General features: G+C 38.3%; 1 protein-coding gene across 6 annotated transcripts in view; it reads right to left on the bottom strand.

The window, feature by feature from the left end:
* The window catches only part of Chd2 (chromodomain helicase DNA binding protein 2), a 126,893-nt gene that overhangs the window by 94,928 nt on the left and 9,086 nt on the right, over window positions 1-22,879 (bottom strand). For 3 of the 6 annotated variants that reach the window (XM_028776653.1, XM_028776657.1, XM_028776658.1), the window contains exon 1: window positions 10,112-10,234. In XM_028776653.1, coding sequence (XP_028632486.1) covers window positions 10,112-10,212 — 101 coding nt within the window. In that variant the 5' untranslated portion in view covers window positions 10,213-10,234. The other 3 variants (XM_028776654.1, XM_028776655.1, XM_028776656.1) reach the window with 3 other exon arrangements.

Raw genomic sequence — 22,879 nt, 5'->3', positions numbered from 1 at the left:
AACTCTTTAAGTAGATCAAGCTGGCCCTGAACTCACAGATCTTCCAGCCTCTGCTAGGTTTAAATGTGCACCCAACAATGTCAGGCTGTTCACTGCATATCTTAACTTCCCCTGAAAGTCAGTGCCCTAGGCTTCTACTTTATCAGATGTCATCGAATCCAAATCAGAAACTGCCCCACCAACTACTTCCCCTTCCCCAGAAAAGGTCCCACAGAAGAGGGTTTCAGCAGATGGAAGGCCAATGGAGGGTGACTGTCAAAGGACATTCTTTTTTTTTTTTTTTTCCCCTTGGTTTTTCGAGACAGGGTTTCTCTGTGTAGCCCTGGCTGTCCTGGAACTCACTCTGTAGACCAGGCTGGCCTCGAACTCAGAAATCCACCTGCCTCTGCCTCCCCAAGTGCTGGGATTAAAGGCGTGCGCCACCACTGCCCAGCCAAAGGACATTCTTAAAGGGTTCCTTTAGCAGCACTTCAAGATATAACTTCAGTAGCCACCAAAATCAGTACTTATCTATGGCTAAAAAGACCTGAATCTCAACTCCTTTGAGGAACCCAAGCTCACAATTTCCCGGAGTGACCACCCCAGCACTTAGGAGGTGGAAGGAAGCTAATCACTGTGAATTAAAGGCCAGCCTGGTCTACAGAGTGAGTTCCAGGACAACCATAGCTACCTATACAGAGAAACCCTGTCTCGAAATACAAAAACAAACAAATAAAATAAAAACAAGTATACAGGGCCAATATAACAAATCTGTTTGTTATATATTACTATATTAAATATTATATGTAATATTATTGAAAACATTATAGCATTATATATTATATAAACATGCTATTATTATATAATATATTCAATAATTATGTATAACAATATTATACATACACACACACACACTCTGAACCAACCTGAAATGAATTATTTTCTGTAATGAAGCCATGAGTCCTCCTTCAATTAAAAAGAATTTCTTTCTTTTTTTTTTTTTGTTTTGTTTTGTTTTTTTGTTTTTCGAGACAGGGTTTCTCTGTGTAGCTCTGGCTGTCCTGGCACTCACTCTGTAGACCAGGCTGGCCTCGATCTCAGAAATCCACCTGCCTCTGCCTCCCAAGTGCTGGGATTAAAGGCGTGTACCACCACCACCCGGCCTAAAAAGAATTTAAGGTAGTGGCAGCAGCAGGAACTGAGTGTGTGTCTGCTCCCACTTTCACTGACATCTATCTCACTATTAGTCTACAGAAGGCCACAGATTTGGAGTTGGATAATATGCATCAGTAACAAAAAAAAAAAATCAAAATGGAGTTACTCTGGATAAACTTCTAAATTGTTTACCTTACCTTCAGGGCAATTTACATTGGCACAATCAAGCTGTCTCAGTGTTGTAATGGGAACTGCCTGCTTTTTGTTTCCTGGTTCTAACCAACTGCTTAATAACACTGCTCCTCTATGCCTTCCTACTTACAGATGAAATGCTGCCCATTCCCATTTTTCAACCACTAACCCAATTAGATCTTCCAGTTTCTGTTAAAAACTGCCATTTCTCTATGGGAAAATTCAAAATAAACAAAATGGTACTTACAATTTCGTGGGATAACAATCGTATTTCTCAAATTAAGGCAGTCAGTGATCTGCAGTTTAGAGCAGCAGAGGTCTTTCCCATCACTCCATAAGGCTCTCTAGGGTCAATCCTAGTATGGGTGAGAGGTAACAGACCTGGTGGTACAGGCCTATAGCCCTAGCTATTCTGGAGGCTGAGGCAGGGAAGATATCAAGGATTTATCTAGTTGTTTCTGAACTTCTCATCTGGGGCCAGGCAGAAGTCACCTTAAACTTTCTCATGCTACTTCTGCTCCCCAATAACCAACTGACATTTCATCAACTTGAATGGCTTACCATGTACTCACACTATTGGCCCTGGCAAATGTGGGTGTAAATTACATCAACGAAGCTAGAAATGATCTGCATGGAAAATAATACACACAATCGGGATCTGGCAACAGTTATATACTAAAGGCAAAAAGAAAGCTTTCCACTCAGGTAAAAACAAGACCAACCATGCCAAACTGAAGAGAAGCTACAAGGAAACCTCCCTGAACTCATAAACAAGATTCTAACCACCATCAAAGGGGATATTTATATTCTGAACACGAAGAATAAATGGCCAGGAGTTCCTTTTAAACCTTGAGTCTACTTCCTTACTAGCTAACATGTAGACTATAACTTTTAAAGACTTTCTTCACAACATGAAAGGAGAGTAAAGGCCCCAGTTACCAATCCCAATAATAAATGTTTGATGTATTCCCATGTCCTCAAGAGTGCTTGGAGCTAGCTAAGAAAACATAGTGAGGAGTCTCAGTTTAGCACTCACCAACATCCACTGTGGCACAAACGCCACATTTTTAGTCATCCATGCTTTCTGTCTAGGGACACCTTTGACAGAGCTGGAGCTGGACTGTTGAGGGGAGAACCTCTGTAGGCTGTTTAGCATCTCACATGCCTATGCACTAGAGGTCAGCAGCACCTCAGCACCGGGTAGTAACGGAATATATGTCCAAATAAGAGAAGATGACGATGAGGAGCCACACAACATCCAGGGTAAAAAGCTGCCACTGTCCAGACCCTGCTTCATTAAAGATAACCTCACCAGTTCTTGCCCAAAATTCGACAGCTAAAAATGAGCAAAATGGCAGATGGTGGCGGCTCACACACCAAAAACATAACTCAGGAAGACAAGGCTTAATTGTCTCAAATTACAATCCAGACTGGGTGAAACATCTCCAAAAGGAGAGAAAAAGAACAGAGATCCAGGGGGCTGAAGAGATGGCTCAGTGGTTAAGAGCACTGACTGCACTTCCAGAGGTCCTGAGTTCAAATCCCAGCAACCACATGGTGGCTCACAACCATCTGTAATGAGATCTGATGCCCTCTTCTGGTGTGTCTGAAGACAGCTACAGTGTATTTATATATAATAAATAAATAAATCTTTAAAAAAAAAAAAAAAAGAACAGAGATCCAAACTGTTGATAGCTCTCTTATACACCTGTCACACAACCCTATCCTGTTTCGAAAACTCTGAAATCTGCAGTCAGCTGAGGACTGTTAAGTATACAGACTCCTGGGTACAATCTCTAAGTTACTCCACTTTAGCAATTCCAAGCAAGAGCTCTGGGGATATGACTGATAAGCAGCACAGGTAATTCTTAGCAAGAATGTGTTTAGGATTAAATCAATATAAACATATATAATGTAAAATATATAAAGATATAACAAAGCTAAATTCAAAAGACAAACTTTCACAGAACATTGGTCCATCAGTTCCAACTTTCACCTCAGCAACCCCCCCCAGCCCCCAATACTTCCTGTGTGGATGTCAAGAATCGTGTATCTGAATCTGGGCAGGGGACACACTAATCATTAAGCCACCGTCAGTTATCATGCTTGTTTTCATTAATCCCAGTAATTCTCAAAACAAAATATGCACAAAAATTTAACTTAGGATACAGAAGAGGGACCACAAGCACAGATTAGACTAGCCCAAAGTGCACATGTAGCAGGAAAGCCAAACGACAGTGAGGTTTGTGAGACCTCCCCATCGACCTAACACTTTCAGGATGCAGCTGCCCCAATGGCCACATATCCACCTACGCTCTTCAGTGTTAACTACAGCCAAGGAAACCACTTCAATGGCCACACTTTCACCAGTTTTTGATGTAAAATAGATAGCCTTTTGAAAATCACATCCACAATGCACAGGCCTCTTTGAGTTTTTTATTTCTTTAAAATGAAAAAAGGTGGGTGTGAGTAGTGCAGATCGCCTTTAATCCCACACTCCCACTCCGGGAGGCCAGCCTGATCTAAATAGTGAATAAGAGGACAGCCAGGGCTATGTAGAGACCTAGTCTCAAAAACGTAGAATAAAATGTAAAAGGTGGGCTGAGGAGAAGATTTGGCAGTAACAGCACTAGCTACACAAACATTAAGACTTGAAATTCCCCAGCAACCATAGGGTGCTTGCAACCAACCATCTGTAATGAGATCTGATGTCCTTAGCCGGGTGGTGGCGGCGCATGCCTTTAATCCCAGCACTTGGGAGGCAGAGGCAGGCGGATTTCCGAGTTCGAGGCCAGCCTGGTCTACAGAGTGAGTTCCAGGACAGCCAGGACTACACAGAGGAACCTTGTCTCGAAAAACCAAAAAAAAAAAAAAAAACAAAAACAAAAACAAAGACTTCAAATTCAAATCCCCAGAATCCTCATAAAAAGCCAAGTATGGGGCTGGCAATGCCCAGTTAAAGAGCACTCGTTGCTTTTCCAGACTCAATTCCGAGCACCCTCAGGGCAGCTCACAGCTGTCTAGAACTCTAGCTTCCATGGGGATCTGACACCCTTTTCTGGTCTATAAGGGCACTAAGCACATGAATTGCATAAACATTCATACAGGAAACAGTCATACACAATATATAAATATATTAAAATCTTTAAATTAAAAATAAGTAAGTTAGCTAGCGTGCATACCTTTAATCCTAGACCTAAGACAGGGTTTCTCAGTGCCTTTAATCCTAGACCTAAGACAGGGTTTCTCTGGCTATCCTGGAACTCACTCTGTAGACCAGGCTGGCCTCGAACTCAGAAATCCGCCTGCCTCTGCCTCCCAAGTGCTGGGATTAAAGGCGTGTGCCATCACTGCACGGCTGAAGACTGTTAGATAAAATTAAATTAAATTAAATTAAATTAAATTAAATTAAATTAAATGAAGGTGTGATCTGAAAATACAGTGCTGAGATATAGGAAGAAGGCTCAGGGGAGCCTGACAGCCTAGCTGCAGATTCAGTGAGAACCTGTCTCAAAGGTATAGGTATAGGACACGCAATGACAGAGGTCACCCAATGTCCTCATCTGGCCTCAGTATATGCATGAACTACATACACCACGGAAGGAAGGAAGGAAGGAAGGAAGGAAGGGAGGGAGGGAGGGAGGGAGGGAGGGAGGGGGATGACCTCACCTAATTTCTTCTACAGCTTTTTCTGAATCAACAGTCATCCAAGAGCTACCAAAAACCTGAGTCAGAATTCCATCATACTTTATACATTATACTTCAGTTTTCTCATTTACAATCAGGGATGATAATCAGTCCTCTTCAGGAGCAAGCCTGGGTTCATGGCAGGCACAATGAGTGGCAGCTCTTACCAACCCTTCTCATTATTTTCTTTTAAATAGTCTCTCACAACCATCTCTACAAATTTGATACCTATCAAAGTACAAAGATTACAAAAACAGGGCCACTGGGGCTTGGGTAGTATGTGTCTTTAGCCCCAGGACTCTGGAGCAGAGGCAGGTGGACCTCAGCAGAGGATAGCCTGGTTTATATAGCATTCTGGGACAGCCAGGGATACAGAGAGACCATGTCTCAAAAATAAAAAATAAAAAGAAGAAGAAAAAAAAAAGGCAGCAGCACAGGCTGTTGGCACATGCCTTTCTTAATCACAGCACCAGAGGCAGGGGCAGGCAGACCCAGTTCAAAAGCCAGCCTGGCCTACAGAGTAAGCTACAAGCCAACCGGGGCTATAAAGTAAAACCCTGTTTCAAAAAGACAGACAGACTACATGAATGAGAGTCCCTAAGGATTTTTTAATCGATTTTAAAATGTTGATACCAGTTACAATTTATACTCCACTCCTGGATAATCTGGTAAGATAATTGCCTCTATAAGACACAGGGACGCCGGGCAGTGGTGGCGCACGCCTTTGATCCCAGCACTTGGGAGGCAGAGGCAGGCGGATTTCTGAGTTCGAGGCCAGCCAGGTCTACAGAGTGAGTTCCAGGACAGCCAGGGCTGCACAGAGAAACCCTGTCTTGAAAAACCAAACGACACAGGGAGAAGGTGAAGTCAAAATGGAATATAAATGTATTGAAATTAAGTAGTTCATTTTAAGATTTGAAAAGGTACTAAGTAAACTTAAAGAGATTATAATGTCCAAACAAACTCCTGGATCCATCTGAGGAGCCTGAGTATGAAATACACTACAAATGAGACCACCAGAATGTACAGCAAATTGGGACACAGAAGGAACCCTGCCTACATAGAACAGGTCCTCAGTCCACGTTTGACACGAGCTCCTGCAGCTGGAGAATGCTCAACCCAAAAACATTTCCTCTCCACGAAACCTCTAACTTTCTCCTCAGAATTCCATCCATCTCTTATTTCCTGAACAGCAAACTAAAAACGCTGGCCTGAAAGTATCAACAAAGAAGATGTGACAGGCCAGGGGTTATTACTAAAGAAAATAAGAGCACGTTCCATCGGAAGATTTGGAACACATGGAGACACTACAAATAGGAAAACACTGGTAAATCTGAACCACATGGAGAGCTTTTTACAAATTTAAGCTGAAAGGTAGGGCCGAACTTGAATAAAAGACCTTCAATATCTGAGACAGACAAACAAACTGAAATGCAAACAAGTCCCACAAGTCTTGGCACTATAGTTCCAAGGGAATACAGTGCATAGCAGCGATGGGCAGGCAAATCAGGGTATAGAACTAGGGAAGGCTAACCCCAGCCAACTAGATGGGATGCAACTGACTACTACTAGAAAAGCTCACTCACTAGTCAGCTTTCCTAGGACAGCTTGAAGAGCAAAATGGGGCAGAGTTAAGTAAGACAGGCGGTAATTACCCGAGGGGAAGGGAACTCAGTTATACTGCCAAAGGCCAGGGCTGTAACTCATACAACAGGAAGAATAATCAGGCTCCAACTGGGGCTAGCTCTTCTCAAGAAGAAAAAAAATAAAACTGACTTTATTAAAGAAAAAAAAAAAGCCGGGCAGTGGTGGCGCACACCTTTGATCCCAGCACTTGGGAGGCAGAGGCAGGCGGATTTCTGAGTTCGAGGCCAGGCTGGTCTACAGAGTGAGTTCCAGGACAGCCAGGGCTACACAGAGAAACCCTGTCTCAAAAAAAAAAAAAAAAAAAGCATCCAAGATTTTAAAGGGGGACTTGCCTCCTGAGGTTATTCTCAAAGGTCTACATTCAAGATGAGAAATTTCATGCCCCCAAATAATGTAAATTGGAGGCTTTTATAAAGTACTAAAGTAAAAGCTGAATTGATATCAACTACATACACAGCTCTTGACTAGCAAGAACATGATTGAGAATTAAACCATAAAATTAAGCCTAACCTTTACCCAGCTCCTTAAAGGGGTGAGAACAGAAAGACGGCTGAGCCTGTTAGAGCACTTGGATAGGATGCAGGTATGTGATTCCTAGCACCCACATGGCAGCTCACACTTTTCATTAACTCCAGTCCCAGGGGATACAATGCCCTCTCCTGGCCTCCCAGGGCACCAGGCACACTCACACAGTGTACATCTAGCCAAACACTAATGTTCATAAAAAGAATAAATTAAAAAAAAACGAAACAACAATGGTATCTTTCCCCCAAACTATAAGAGAATCCACAACCTTTTTAAAAAATGTGATAGCTAGTCAGAAAGACGTCTGAAAACAGCCAAACAGGCTGATCCATCCACAATAAGCAAGCTCAAACTGTTTCAGAAAACACAACATGAATGGCAACTTCCATTTATGCTTGTTAATTATTTCAGAAAGGCCTGACCCTCATATCCCAATTTGAGCTCAAATGTTTCCAACATAGCTTTGCAGAAGTCTCTGCCCCAGTGTTATCTCATCAACTAGGCACAAATTGATTAGGTATCAGCAGTCACAGCATACTTATAAACAAAGTAACCACTGTGATACACAATTGCCCATTTAAAAGGGAAAGCAGCCCCTGGGTATTTGATGATTGGGTCAAATTAGTTTCAGTCTTGACAACATTGGAGAGACTGCCCAATCTTGTAGGAAGGGATGAGGTAATACTCAGCAACATGACAATCACCTAGATAAGCAATCGTAGAAGTTGTTTCTACTGGTGTGCAAAAGTAACTCTCTCCTAAGATAAGCAATGTAGAAGTGGTTTTTATTGGTATGCACAAGTTATTCTGCTAATAGGGTAAAGGTCAGGTGTTTAAACACAGTTTCTTTGTTAGATTAACACTCCTCAAGAAAGAGTTCTAAAGCAGTCAGGCAAAGCTAAAGCACTAAGGATCTTCAGTAGTAGCTGCCCATAAACAGGAAAGAAAAAAAAAAAAAAGCACCAGACTTACTAGTACCCATACAATTTTCTTGTTAGGGACAAGTTCACTATGCCAAATTTTCTGGGAGAGATGGTGTGGGTGAGGACATCTCAGGTGATCTTAGTGACTGTGTGGTGCAAATTTAGACAACTGGGCACACTCACATAGTATACATAGTTCAAATAAAGTATACACAGTTCACATAAAATTATACATTCATTCCTCAAACAATTAGCTTGCAAAACATATCAAATATTGTTTGCAAACCTCCATTAACTCCACCTTTTAAATCTTATTTTGGAACCTTAGTCTCAGGTATCCAGGGCTAGTCTAACACTCTACAAAACTGAAGATGACCTTGTACTTCTTATTCTCCAGGATCCACACCCCAAATAAAAATATTTCAGGTATGTCACATCCACTTTATGAAATTAGGAACCAAACCCAGAGGCTTCTTACAGACTACCAAGTAAACGGCATCTCCCAACCCTCACTAACTTAATCTACAAAAGGCACTAACAGTAAAAGGGCCCAAAAAAAAAGATTACAAAGTACAAGGGTTTTCTTTTGCGGGGATTTTTTGGTTTGTTTTGGTTTTTCAAGACAGGGTTTTTCTAGGTCCTGGAACACTCTCTGTAGACCAGGAAGGCCTCAAACTCAGAGATCTGCCTGCCTTTGCCTCCTGATAGGTGGGACTAAAGTCAAGTGTCACCAAAGTCCAAATTTTAAATAGTGAAACACACACATTTCTTGGCACTTCCTGACATATTTACACAGGGTGTAAGGAAAAGGCTCAAAGGGCAGACCTAGAATAATATTTTGGTATGTTCACTGGCTCTACTTGAAATCAGTTCCCAAATCATCAGACCAGTGATGATAATACACACAAACATGTACAGGGCAATATCTAGGCTGAAAATACCTTCCATAAAACTGTTTATACTCTCATAAACACAATGCAATGTTGGCTACAAGCAAACACTAAAACCTAATACTAATATAATTTAATTCCAATACACAAAAAAAATGGAAGATGGGATTGCTATCTTCCTTCTAGTGTCAAGATACTTTTTTTCTTCCTTTTATCTTTAAAATGTTAGAAACTAGTAAATACAAAGCCAATTTACAAAACAGATCTCTAAGGATGTTTAACCATTTTGTGCATAATAAACATCAGTAAATTTTCCTAATTCTTTGGTGTAACAATCTTAAAATACCATAATTTACTAAGAATTTCACCTAAACAACCAGGATTAAGGAAAATCTATAAAATCCATTATAGGGAATTGTTCCTTTCACAAACACTCATAAAAACATTTCTAGGAGCATTGCAGAAGCCAATATCATTTTTCTTTCTTCTTTAAGACTGTCTCACTGTATAGCCCTGGTTGTCCTGGAACTGTTTGCAGGCGAGTCTGGCTTTGAACTCATTGGTCTGCCTCCCTCTACTACTTACTGGCCAACGCTGAATGAAAAGTATACGCCACCACACTCAGTTACCCATACTTAAAAGTATAGTCTACTGAATTGCTAATAGTGCCTCCTAAGGAATAGTTTATTTAATATTCCTAAATTATACTGAAAGGAAGGATATTTAAACAAAGAAATGTACTAACACTGATTTTTCTTCAAGGTCAAATTCATCATTTATGATTTAATTTGGTGCCGTAATTGGTAAACTATTTTTAAAAATAAATTTTTACAAGGGACCCGAAACAAGGCAGGAAAATGAGCAGCCACACAGAGTTTCCCAAAATTAATTAAAGGGAGACTACAGCCAAGACATTCAAGGCCTTACCAAGTAATTCTGCTACCAGCGAAGGGTGAGTCTTAGCCAGTGCCAGTAACACTTTAATAGTTTTCTGACACTAAACAGTAACGTACTGCCTAATGCACTGACACTTGTAATCATAACTAAGCGTTCCTAGGCCATTTCTTAAACTACCCCACTGCGATTCTTAGAAACCACTGAACAGATACTGACCTGAGTTTTTCTTCCTCAAATGTCAATTGAGAAAATGTTTGATACCAAGTAAAAATGCACGGGGACAAGCTCAAATGCTCTTCCCTTGGTTTATGAGCCATGTATGACACAGAGCTTAAACACCCGTTAAGGCCTTTGAATTAAAAACATTCCACTCACACTGAACTGCTTACAACCAATGGGAACAAAATGAAACTCACTAATCTCTTTACACAGAACGAGGGACTAAACGGGAGAAAGCGCACCGGAACATTAAAAAAAAAAAAAAGCGAAAACTGTAAATAAAAAACCTAGCGTACTACTTGGAGATTTACGATTAGTAAGTCTTTTCTTCAAAAGAGGATAAACATTCCAAGAGCGGACTCGGGAACACACTGTCGGGTGTGGTGTAGACCACTACAGGCCAGGCCTAAGGACTGCAAGGATCAAAATCGGTCCGGAAAGTAGCCGCCCACCGGAAAGTCCGGACCAAAATTCCCTTCCTCTGCCCCGCCCCCGGCACTAGCGGAGCCCATAGAGGAAGCAGCGGACCGACGCACGAGGCCTCGCGTCACCGCGTTCTCCCGCCCACTCCGTCTGACGTCAAGGGGCGGGACCAGCCCGACGGCGCCGCCGTTGACCCTGCTGTTACCAGGCGCTCACACAGCCAATCGGCACCCGCCGCCAGCGCCGGCCGGCCTTTGAACTCCGCACAGCAACTTCCTGCTGTTTGGCGAGTACACAGTGCAATGCAGTATGTCTGTCAGCGCTGCGGCACAAAGGAACAGCCATTTTGTGACTGAGCTGGACCTGCACCAAGATGCCAGGGCCTCCGAGAACTGCTGCCTGCGCCAGCTACCGAGCTGCCCCTTATTTCATCATCAGAGTACTAATGGGAACATGGGGGAAGGGATGTCCTGATACTAGGTTTCATTTGTTTTCAGCCTTCTTAAAAATTCGATTTTTAAAAGTATTATCGGCGCCATAAAATGGCTGCCACTTAAAACTGCCTGTTCCAGTACACAAGCACTGCATATGCCTTTTCTGATCATCTCCGCCTTACAAGAATAAGAGACTAGCGAAGAACGTTAAGATTTACTCACACCTCTGGATACCAAAATATGGCTCAAAGGCAGACGATTTTTAGATAGACATTTAATTTTCAGTTTAGAAATGCCATGTCCTAGAACATGTGCATTCCCTTCCCCCTAGTTTCCATTCCTGGATATAACTTAGGTAAGTGTTTGGCATACTTTATATGTCCATCACTAAGACTACTGTATTTAAAAATTTACTAATGTGAAACGTTTAAAACTATTCTAAAAAGTAAAAATTTAATCTCCAGAAATCGTGATATACAAAGCACCAACTTCAGCATTAACTTCAAAAAAATTCAATACACATACAAATTTTTAAAAATTCACTATTTTAAAAAAAAAGTACAGTACTTGCTTCAGAAACAGGAAAACAAAATAAGTTTACTTAAAACTTTTTTGCTCATCCCAGTCTCTCAAGTGATTCTCCTTACAAAATTTACTTGGTCTGAAAACAATTCCTTTCATCCCCTGCAAAGGTGCTGTTTTTAGTTGTGTTCCCAAAATACTATACTTCAAAAATTAAGTCTCTACAGTTGGCAACTTACTGGATGACTGACCCAGGATCAGCTAGCTACACAAGAGCAACATGAATTTCAACTCCTGAGAAATATCATCACACAAAACAACACAAACATTCCTTAAACTTTACAATCTTTAAAGGAAGTGATTTCATAACTGTGTACAGGCATTAACATGTATATAACTTAAAGGTAACAGTAATTTAAAAGTAACTCCATCTTCAACGAGTCTAGAGTATTCTGACATTCAAATATATGATTTAAATTATACTTCGCAAAAGCATTAAAAATTTACTTCTTGTTTTGACTAAAAGAAATAAATGCATGACAATGCCCAAGTTATTACCCAGATAAAAGTAAGTTTATTCAAAGACATCACTTTGAGTTAGAGCATAGTCTGATCAATGAAACAAAAAACCTTGCATAAGAAAGCCAAAACCCTGGTGAGAATATGCAAATCATATACTCAAGGGAGTAACAACTTTAATATTGGGTCTTTCATAATTATCAAATATATCTGGAGTTTCCTATACCTTCAAAATGTTACTTTCCAGAAAATTAGTTTTGCATTAGAAGCTTTCTGTCCTATATATGACCCAATAATTACAAAAGCAACTTAAAAGATATCCAAAATTGTAACTACTCAATTTGCAAAGAAATTTGGAAATGTACTTTAAAAAACAAGGCTCAAAATATTTTTAGTAGAGAGTAAATTCAATTTGTAATAAACTATATTTCATATTTACAAGCTAATTTAGAAAAATAATTTTATGCAATATTACAAAATAAAATCAAAATTGGATCATATACCAATCACATCCTTGTTAGCTGCATGATTTTAAAACTATGACATGACAATTCTTAAGAACACATCCAGAAATGCATTCACATTTTGTAAATTAACATAAAGATACAGTCATACAACAAAAAATCTTAAGGCTTTATTACTTCAGTCACTGATAAGCTACTTCAAGGAATGAGAGACAAATCATGATTTAAACAAACAGTACATTATAAAGCTTCAAGAAGAGAAAGCATTCCAGAGGACTGTCAAAATAAATGGATACATTTAAAGCAGCACCAACTAAAACATAGAATAAAATAAAATACAATTACCAATCAGAAAGGACTGTCTTAATATACACAAATATAAACCTTGTAACATTTTAAGCATAAAATTTACAATTACATATTGGTAGTAGCAAACACAAAGCTTAAGTATTAATAGCATTCCAGGATTTTTGTGGTTACAGATTTAATGATCTCAGGAACTATTAAGGTTTTGATAAGTCATAAGCATATTTTTTAAATTGTCACATGTATCAAAGAAACAATCAAAAATATAAACTGAAAGGCATCAGTCAAAGGGTCCTATTTGTGATTCCGTTTTTAAATGTACATTTTTTCATTCATATAACTTTCTCAAATGTCTATTTACTATAATTTACTACTACCAGACTGCACTATGGCCCTTGGTTACAAGTTTGAATATCCCAGATTCTTCAAAGAAAAAAATTTGCCTTGTATGTAAAATGGTGCAATGCAGCAATAGCTAAACAGACAAGGTCATTTTTCTGCAGCATGAAAACCTAAAAACTAAAAATATACTGACAGAAAAACTACAGTTTCTAGGAAAGGCCCCTCCGTATGAAAGTACCTTACCTTCTGAATGCTGTAAGAGGCCTTAAGTCACAACTCAACTTTCATAAATTGATACCAAAAAATCAGGGTGTGGCATGTTAGCAATCTCAAGGTCACGCTTTAAAAATCAACCCAAGTTAGAAAATTCTTGAAATACAGACAGCAATCCATGTCTGTCAAAGTAAACAAGTGTAAGCTGAGGTTCCCCCCCCCCAAAAAAAAAAGAAAGAAAAGAAAGTTGATAGCTCATACCTCGATGCATTGCTGTGTAGCGAACTGTCCTCCTCTTGGCTTTTGTCCTTATTTCTCATCATCTTTTAATTCTTAAATGTTAAGGGGGAGGGGGAATCTGTGTTTGCTTTGAAGTCCTGTGCCCAGGTATTTACTGTCAAAAGTTGAAAGAAAGGTAAGGTCCCAGCTTCTGTGGACGGTTTTATTATCAGGAACAAAGTCCTGACGATGTTAGCGATATTCATGTAATGCAACAACGATAACCACCAAAAAAACAAAATATTTCTATTTTTCCGTTTTAAAATAAGTGGGGGATAAACTGAACGGTAGAAGCATCACTATCAATAAGGAAAGTTTCTCAAAAGTAACACACTGGATACAAATAACAATCTCTGTATCTTATTGCGTCATCCAGGAATTTCTCATATTTACAGTAAATAAAGCCAACTTCAACATAAATTTTTTTAAATTATCACTGATTATCATGGACTTACCTGATCCATGTAGTATGTCCAAAGCAAGAGTCCTGTCTAGTACTAGAAAAATATCAGATCCAAAATAATTTTTAAAACGCAAAATCCTCCGTTAAAAAACAAAAAGTAAATGAAATAATCCTGAAATATGTTGACTTGTCAAAAAATAAAGCAATAATTAATACTAAAACAGGTCCGGAAGGGGAAAAAAAAACCTCATTAGGAGAGCGCACAAAAATGGAGGTGCGCCATGGCTTCTAAGCTGGAAAAAACAACGACCTGGGCTCTCAATACGGCAGCTTCTTCCAACAAGGCACGAAAAAAAAGCTCCTAAAAGCAGCTTTTCTCCCAAAAAAAGGTTCGGATCGACCCCAGTAAGTCACTAGGAGAGGCAGGGGGCTGCGGGGGCCCCCTGAGGCTGCCCGAAAGTTAGGGAAAGTTGCGTAAAGTGAACCGAAGCAGGGAGCAAAGCGCGCTCTCTCTAAGGCACAGCCGCCATCTAGAGCCTCCTTCCCAGCTCTGAGAGCTCTGCCTTTGATTGACACTCTCTACATTTACCCCACAACTCAGGTGATGTACCATAGACCCACCCCTTCATCTCCACCAAAAAAAAAAAAAGAAAGAAAGAAAAAGAACCAGATCCTCCATCCAAGGGAGCCTAGAGACCCCCAACTCTACACCTCCCTGCCCCTCCAGACCACTCCATCGGGGAGGGGGAAGGGCTTCTTAACCCCCTCTGGCTCAAGCACCCTTTTTAAGCCAGAGAGAAATGTAATTTGTTCCTTTTGTCTAAAGATCTGCTAAATATTTCAGTCCTTGAGCTAAAATAACTTCCTCCCTGGACAGGAAGTGGAGTTTTATCAAGCCATTTTGAAATAAAGATAATTTTTAGAGACTCTAAAGCTCAGTTTAAGTACTAATCTTTAAAAAAAAATTAACACCCCACCATGGGTAAAATGGCTTGTAAATATTAGCAACATTTCAACACCATAAATTAAATCAACTCTTGCCTTCTTTATGGTGCCTAAAAACATTGAAAGATTAAGGGGGAATTTTCCACCTCAACTGGAAGGGGTAAATTTTTTTACAACTCAAGAGCGCCTCCCTAGTGTTCAACTGCAGTAGAGCGAAAGTCAGTACAACCATTTTTCCCCCAGAAGAAACAAACTTCTTTGCAAAAACCGTTAACCTTAGAAGTGCCACACATCAAATGTATTTAACTTCAAATATATATATTTGGGCAAAATGGATAACTTCAAATTCAAGAATATAGACCAACCTTGGTCACTTTTAAATCAAACACTCAACCTCAACTCCAAAACCAAAAGAACCCTTCATTCATGTTTCAAGTCAAATTCTAGGTACACTCACATTTCATCAACCACAGGTGACAATAATAGACCACATCTACCACCCAATTATCAACTGAGGACAAACTCCCTCCCTCAAGATGGAAGCACAAGGTCTACAGAACCACAATTACAATGCAACCGTGTTCTCTCCCATGCAGACAAGTAACCAACCACACACACATGCCCAAAGAACTTCAAACACTCCTTTACTGAACCCATTGGTCAGAACCATGTCACACCATCAGGGAAGCAATCTAACGGTTTTACAACCAAAAGCGATTATGTTAAGTCTAAGTAAATGTAAAGTTCATAATCAAGTTTCAATGCTACAGATATTTTTCCATCAACATCAAAAATCCAAAAGCTCAGCTTTCAGTTTACAAAGACCAACATCCTCACATCATTCAAACACTGCATCAGTGATTAACTACAGGTGTGTATTGTAAAGCATCTTACATTAATAGATTATTTTATTCTTTGTTCTCTATACTAAAAAAAAATCATTTGTTCAACAAAATCCCCACCACTGCTTTATAATATTCGGAACCAAAGTAGCAATAAATAAAAACCTGGCATTTGATTTCAACCATGGGTAACCAATCTAAAGCATGGCAGGATTCATTTTAAACTCCCAACTGCACAGACCAAGAAAAACGAGGATTTTTTTTTCAAATGTCAATTACACTGTCATATGAAGTTAAGCCCTTGCATGTATACCCAAAGACATTTTGCAAAAACACCTCTAATGTAAGACAATACAAATCAGTACAACTCAAATATTCGGATGAGCATTTCATTGCAAAATGTTTTAAACTTTAGAAACATATGTCGAAGGACCACTTTCATCAACAAAAATTGAAAGACTCTGAGACTGTCTTGGACTGTACAGCCAATGAGTACTTTGTTTTATATTATATATTCACTATAATCTCATGACACCTTTCAAGGTTCCCATTACCAAAAATGCAACAGATTTTGAAACAACCCAAACAGTCTTAAAGAAATTTATTTAAACCCTATAATAAAAAAACCAACCAAACTGGGTGTGGTGGTATACAGCTTTAATCCCAGCACTCAGGAGGCAGAGGCAGGCAGATCACTGCAAATTCCAGGCCAGGCTGGTCTACAGAGTTCCAGGACAGCCAAGGATATACAGAGAAACCCTGTCCTGAAAAAAAATTTTAAAAAAGAAGAGGAGGAGGAAGAGGAGGAAGAAAAGGAAGAAAAAGAACGGCAGATGGGGGAGAGAGAATATATCCATTTTTACCAAAGGACCATTCCACTTAAGCACAGGAAAATCCAGGTTTTCTAATACATATAAATCCCATACAAAGAAAACCATTCCATTTTACCAGTTTTATTCAGTATACTTTAATGAAAATCAACTATAAAGGTCAAAATGTTATTAAGGTGAAATGAACATTTAATGAAACATCCACTGAAAAAAATTTTATAAAAGGCCCAAACTGAGAAATTTTTAAGTTCTAGAGATTTTATTAAAGTTAACATTTCGTAAGGTCACTCAGATCAAAGTGCAAGAAATTCCAGGAATACAAACTACCATTTGTAGAAATGCAGAATCTTCTCCAGATGTCAAAAATGTACATGATATTGTAACAAGTCTTTAGGAAGTAAATTCCACTGTCCACCTGTGTTGGTTAAGAATCATTCATTTCATGGAATCCGTATTAACAGAATCCTGTGTTGGTTGTGTAATCTCACAGCATTCTTGCATTAATCCATTTTCCTCAATTCCCCATAATGGGCTGCCATCTTGATTTCTCAGTGGTAAAGTCCATTTCAAACTCTTCAAGCTGGGTGCTTCATAAAAAATTAGAAGAAAAAAATTCTGTTGGAGTAACAATCATCTTATTTCTTCAAACAGAAAATCCTACCCACTTTGAAGATAATCCCTACCATACACAAGTCTTTAATGAAACAGCACTATTGTGACAACCTCACAAAGACAGAATCAATGAATTCACATATTTTAAGTTCTCCTGTCACAGATACATTTGTATCCATTGTGCATACAAGAAAAGTAAAACCAAAGGTTAAAATTCAAAAATGGTGGGATGCCAAATTACAACCACATGTCAAGTCGACAATTTCAATGCAAAAAAAGTTTGTAAGCTCTTTCAATGAAAACTAATGATATAATCTTAAGAGATTAAAAAGCAATAGATACTGCTTGGCACACAGTCTTACAGATATCAATTTTACTTAGAAGCAGCTTCATAGCTACGTATCTCAGAGTGCAGGGAATGTAAAGCCACGTGAGAAAAATTAGAAACATCTGCTTGGCTTACTTGGAATTTGTCACAAAAATGCTATCTCTTTTCGAATTATAAACAATGAAATATTACTTTCATTGCAAAAACATTATGTTCCTCTTAGAAAAATTAATCTATGATTTAAACAGTTTAGACTGAAGGGAGAAAGAAATGAGAATCCAGGTGGTTTTACACCTAAGAGTAAAACATCCAGAGTATCATACTCACACAAAACTTGAAAAACAGTTTTTTACAATTTTCATGTTGAGTCCATGTGTGTGTGTACATGTTTTTGTAGTGGGGGATGCACTTTTACATGGAGGCAAGGACACGTAAGGACACCGGAGGATGATACTGCTGCTGGGAATGAAAATCATCTTAACCTCAGTCATACACAGAGCTCAACAGTTTGCCTTCTCTTGATAACCAGTTTCCTCTGGTATCCATCTCCACCTGGAATTACAGGCAGGTGGTGTCTGGGCATTTTACTTGCATTTCGGAGGACAGGAATTCCCAAGTAAGAGCTTAAATGCTGAGCCATCTCCTGAGCTGGCAAAGACATTTTAATCCCTGGTCTTCCATACACATTCTGTAACTTTCCAACTCAATTTGTAAAGCTACAGTCAGTGACTGCAGGAATAATAATAATAAAAAAATACAAGAATATGTTTACTTCTAGACTAATTTTCTATCTTCCTAACTAAAATTAAGGTATGTTCATTATAAAATGATAGCTAAAAAACTAGATAATCAAAAGACAGTGGTGCCCCCTATGAAAAAATGATTTTTTTAAAGGAGTAAGGAGTGTCACGGCATCAGTAAGAATCTGTACATCAAGATATTCTTCTCTAGTAGGTTTTGGAAATTTCTCAAATCCTTCTATAAAATGAAATACAACTCCTTGTGTGTCTGTATCAATTAACTACCATTTGCCTTGTTCTTTTCTTAAAATTAAGTAATGGCTATACAATTTACTTGTAAAACAATTTTTTTTTTTTTTATAAGCTATTGTTTTTTTTTTTTAAGATTTATTTATTTATTTCATGTATGTGGGTACACTGGCTGTCTTCAGACATACCAGAAGAGGGCATCGCATCCAATTACAGATGGTTGTGAGCCACCATGTGGTTGCTGGGATTTGAACTCAAGACCTCTGGAAGAGCAGTCAGTGCTCTTAACCACTGAGCCATCTCTCCAGCCCCCGTAAAACAATTTTTTTAAAGAGGGGGCTAAGAAGTAGCATAGTATATTTCAGAAGGAAAAGTACACTCATAGCATGCATAAATTTCTGGGCTTGAGCCCCAGCACCACATAAAAATGGGCATGGTGGCAGCACAAGCCTGTAATCTCAGAATCTGGGAGATAAAAGGACCAAACATTCAAGGTCATCCTTGGCTAGATGGGATTAACCTCGAAAACAACAAAAAAGGAAAACTATGAAAAAGGCTAGATATGGTGGCTTCTACATGAGATCCCAGCACTCAGAAGAACCTGAAGCAAGAGGATTGTGCGGAGTTTAAAGCTGGAGTAGGATACAGGCTCATAAATAAAAACTAATGACATTATCATTAGAAAACTACTCAAAACCTGCACTTTCCTAGCAGTCATGTTATCAAGTGATGTAAATTTAAAACTACAAGAGAAAAAAAAACAACTTTTACATTATAAATCAATGATCAAAATGCACTTATGCAAAGCCTAAGACCCAAAGCCAAAACCAAGAATGTTAACAAGCAAACATATTTCATATGTATCAAAGCTAATAAAAAGATCTTTTAAAAATGATTAAGTAATTTGTTCATGCTCATGGAGTTTCAAATACAACAAAAATTATATTTACAAGTAAAAGTTTTACTTCGAAAAAAAAAAGGAATCAAACATGAGCACTGGAAACATGCAAATGTTAACAAAATCCACAGCTCCTCAGTGGAAAACAACAAAGATCCTAATGACTACCTCTTGTGGCACTACTGAAGATTCAATGAGCTGGTACATAACAAAATAGAGCTCAGTAAAGGCTGGCTGTCATTCCACTACATCACCGTAATCCAAGCACAGAAGGATCTAAACTAAAGAGTCAGAACACTATCCCAACAGCAACAGCATCTTTGAGAACAGTTTTGCCTCTAGTATTGGACCTGGGGAGGGGATGCTCAATAAATGTGGATATAGATAATCAACTGCATCTCTTTCTATAGTAACGTGTGAACTACTATAGACATACTGAACAGGTGTGCCTTTGCTCTAGAATTTTATGCTTCCTCAGACAGGCCAAGAGCCTTTGTTATACAGGTAAGATTCAAAGTTAATATGGTTAGAGTGCTATTTTGGTATTTTCTAGTTTGTACTTCTAAGTATAAATGTTATTCTAAGAACAACTTTCTGTTCAAATCTAAGTTTTTAAGTCACCAAGATAGTCAATAATAGTTATCTCTGGAAATCCAATCACTAGACACATTTATAACTTAGGAACAGAAAATTTATTATATCTTCAAAGAGATTACACATTATTAACTAAAATGCAAAACACTAACTAATCAGGAGTGTAAGCAGAGCTCTCCTAAAATAAAACAGTCTTTACTTCTTATATTTCTGGTTGTGAGCCTAGCCTTTAACGGCTGAGCCATCTCTCCAGCCCAGTTCTTTACTTCTACTTCAACCAGCTTTACATTTTTAAGATGAAGAACACCCTGAGTCGGAGACCAAGGATGACCTTGAACATCTGACTCCTGTCCTCCCAAGAGCTAGCACTAAAGGCAAGTGCCGTCACCGTGTTCAGCTTATCTTTACCAGTTTTTTTGGTTTTTGCTTTTTGGTTTTGTTGGGGGTTTTGGTTTTTCGAGACAGGGTTTCTCTGTGTAGCCCTGGCTGTCCTGGAACTCACTCTGTAGACCAGTCTGGCCTCAAACTCTGCCTCCCAAGTGCTGGGATTAAAGGCGTGCGCCACCACTGCCCGGCTATCTTTACCAGTTTTAATAGCAAAGAAAAATATAGGGAAGAGAGAAAGTTAAAAAAATAATTAATGATTCCTAATTTTTTAATTTAAAATTTTAAAATTTTAATTTTAATTTTTAAATGGCTGTAAGGCTACTACTACTACTGAAATTATATTTTTCAAAAGTTAAATGCTTGTTTTACAACTAAAGGAAGATTAACATAAAAGTGTTAATTTAGTACAAAATCTCATCCTTTCTATCATGTAATTATATACTAACACGTATGACTTAGTTGTCTTTTGCTTTGTCTTGAAATTTTGATATATTTATGGAAGCCCTGACACCTATTTGGTCTTATTCTTAAAATAGATTGAATACTCAACAGACTATATTAGCAAGTCTGGATCTTAAATAGGATAGGTATAAAAACTAATATTACAGAAAAACTAGCCAATATTCTTCATCAATGAAAGGATAAGGTCAATTATTGATAAAACAAAAGTCGTCTTTTCTATGAACTTACAATCTAATCTAATTACAAACTGATTTAAAGAGACCAAGTTGGGGGCAAGGTACATATATTACTTCTAATTTTTATTGTGGCAACTTTCAAACACAGCTATAATATTTTAGTTACTAACATTTATATTTTAGTAATTTTATTTTGCCTTTGATTATACTCAAAGCACTAGTTAAAAATGTTTAAGAAAAGCTACAGTAACCCAACAAACCAACAAATATTTACTGAGTAACTAACCAATGCCAGGCAACTACTGTCTTAAGTGTAATCACACAGGAAACTAGACGCCTGCATTAGACATATTTTGGGTCTCCTCCCTCACTCTCCCTCAGGAAGAACACAAACCTTGTTTTATAGGTCATTAATAGCCAGCCAGTGCAATCTCAAGTAGCAATAACAGAAAAAGGCGCAGGGGGAGAGGTGGGGAAGTGAAATCACGCAGAATATGGATTCCCAAATGTTTTTATTCCTATGAACCAGCTAGTAGATGATTATCTTAAGTTTGTTGCTAATGAATAAATCCTTTTGGCAATTCACCCAAAATGATTTTAACAACCTTCCCATTTTACTCTTTCCTGTTACTTGTCAACTTTGGAATTTAACAAAAAAATATATATATATATATTTCACAGTAGTAGTAATAATATCTTTCAAAGACCAATTTCTATGTCAATAAGGCTAAACTTTCAGTCTTGAAATTTAAGTTCAGAGTTAATTTATCAGAACCAATTACAAATAGAAATCAATTAAAATTAATTTCTATTATCAAGAAAGAACCAAAGGGCTTCTGAGCTCTACATCATAAAAGTACCAAGCACAGACCCTAGAACCACGGCCTGGTTTTTTTTGAAGACCAGATAGTAAATTGTTCTATGCTATGTGTCCATTTCAGTACAAGTACTCCCAATTCTGAAACTGCAATGGGAAAACACAATAGTATCTGAACAATACAGGTAAATGCATCATAAATAAATATCTCCAGGACATTAGAAACAAGTCCAAATAGGATATTTTTGTCTTTTATTTTCTGACCCCATTTGTGGTGGACATATGCTTTTAACCTCAGCACTCAGGAATCAGAGACATCTCTGAATTCCAGGCTGGCCCAATTTACATAATTGAGTTCCTGGCTGGCCAGGGACACATGGTTAGACCCTGTTTCAAATAGATGGGTGAATGTGTGGGTGGGTAAATAAATTTTAATATTTAGATAAGGGGAGAAAGGCAACTTGTGATTAATAAACTTTACTGTCTAGGCTGGACATGGTGTCACTGTCTTTACTCTAAGGTCTCAAGAGGCAAAGGCAGGCAAATCTCTTAAGTTCAAATGTAGCCTGATCTAATGAGTTCCAAGACCTCTAAGTATGAAACCTCCCTGTCTTAAGAAATAAACTCCACATTTAATTAACTATTACTATGACTAATTATGTAAAAATATCTACTCTTAACACTGTTTACAGGTCTGATAAAAAAAGCAACACACAATTCCAAATCAGTAACTTAAACTCCTAATTACACATAAAATTAGAAAATAAATCCAACAAGTGGATTAAAGACTTACTAAATGCTTCGATGTCTATGGTATAGGCCTTTCATTCCATCTGAGGATTCACATTTCTGCAAAAAAAGAACAGATTTTCTTAACTCCTATGACTTACATCACAGCTTCAATACCTTCTAGGAAATCAACAGACCAAGAAATATAGGTTATGAACAAATTACTCCAAGCAGAAGACAGGAAAATTGTG

This window comes from Grammomys surdaster, unplaced genomic scaffold (assembly GCF_004785775.1).
Source record: "Grammomys surdaster isolate TR1022 unplaced genomic scaffold, NIH_TR_1.0 271, whole genome shotgun sequence".
In the NCBI taxonomy this organism is placed as follows: Eukaryota; Metazoa; Chordata; class Mammalia; order Rodentia; family Muridae; genus Grammomys; species Grammomys surdaster.
This window is presented reverse-complemented; position numbering and strand designations above follow the sequence as displayed.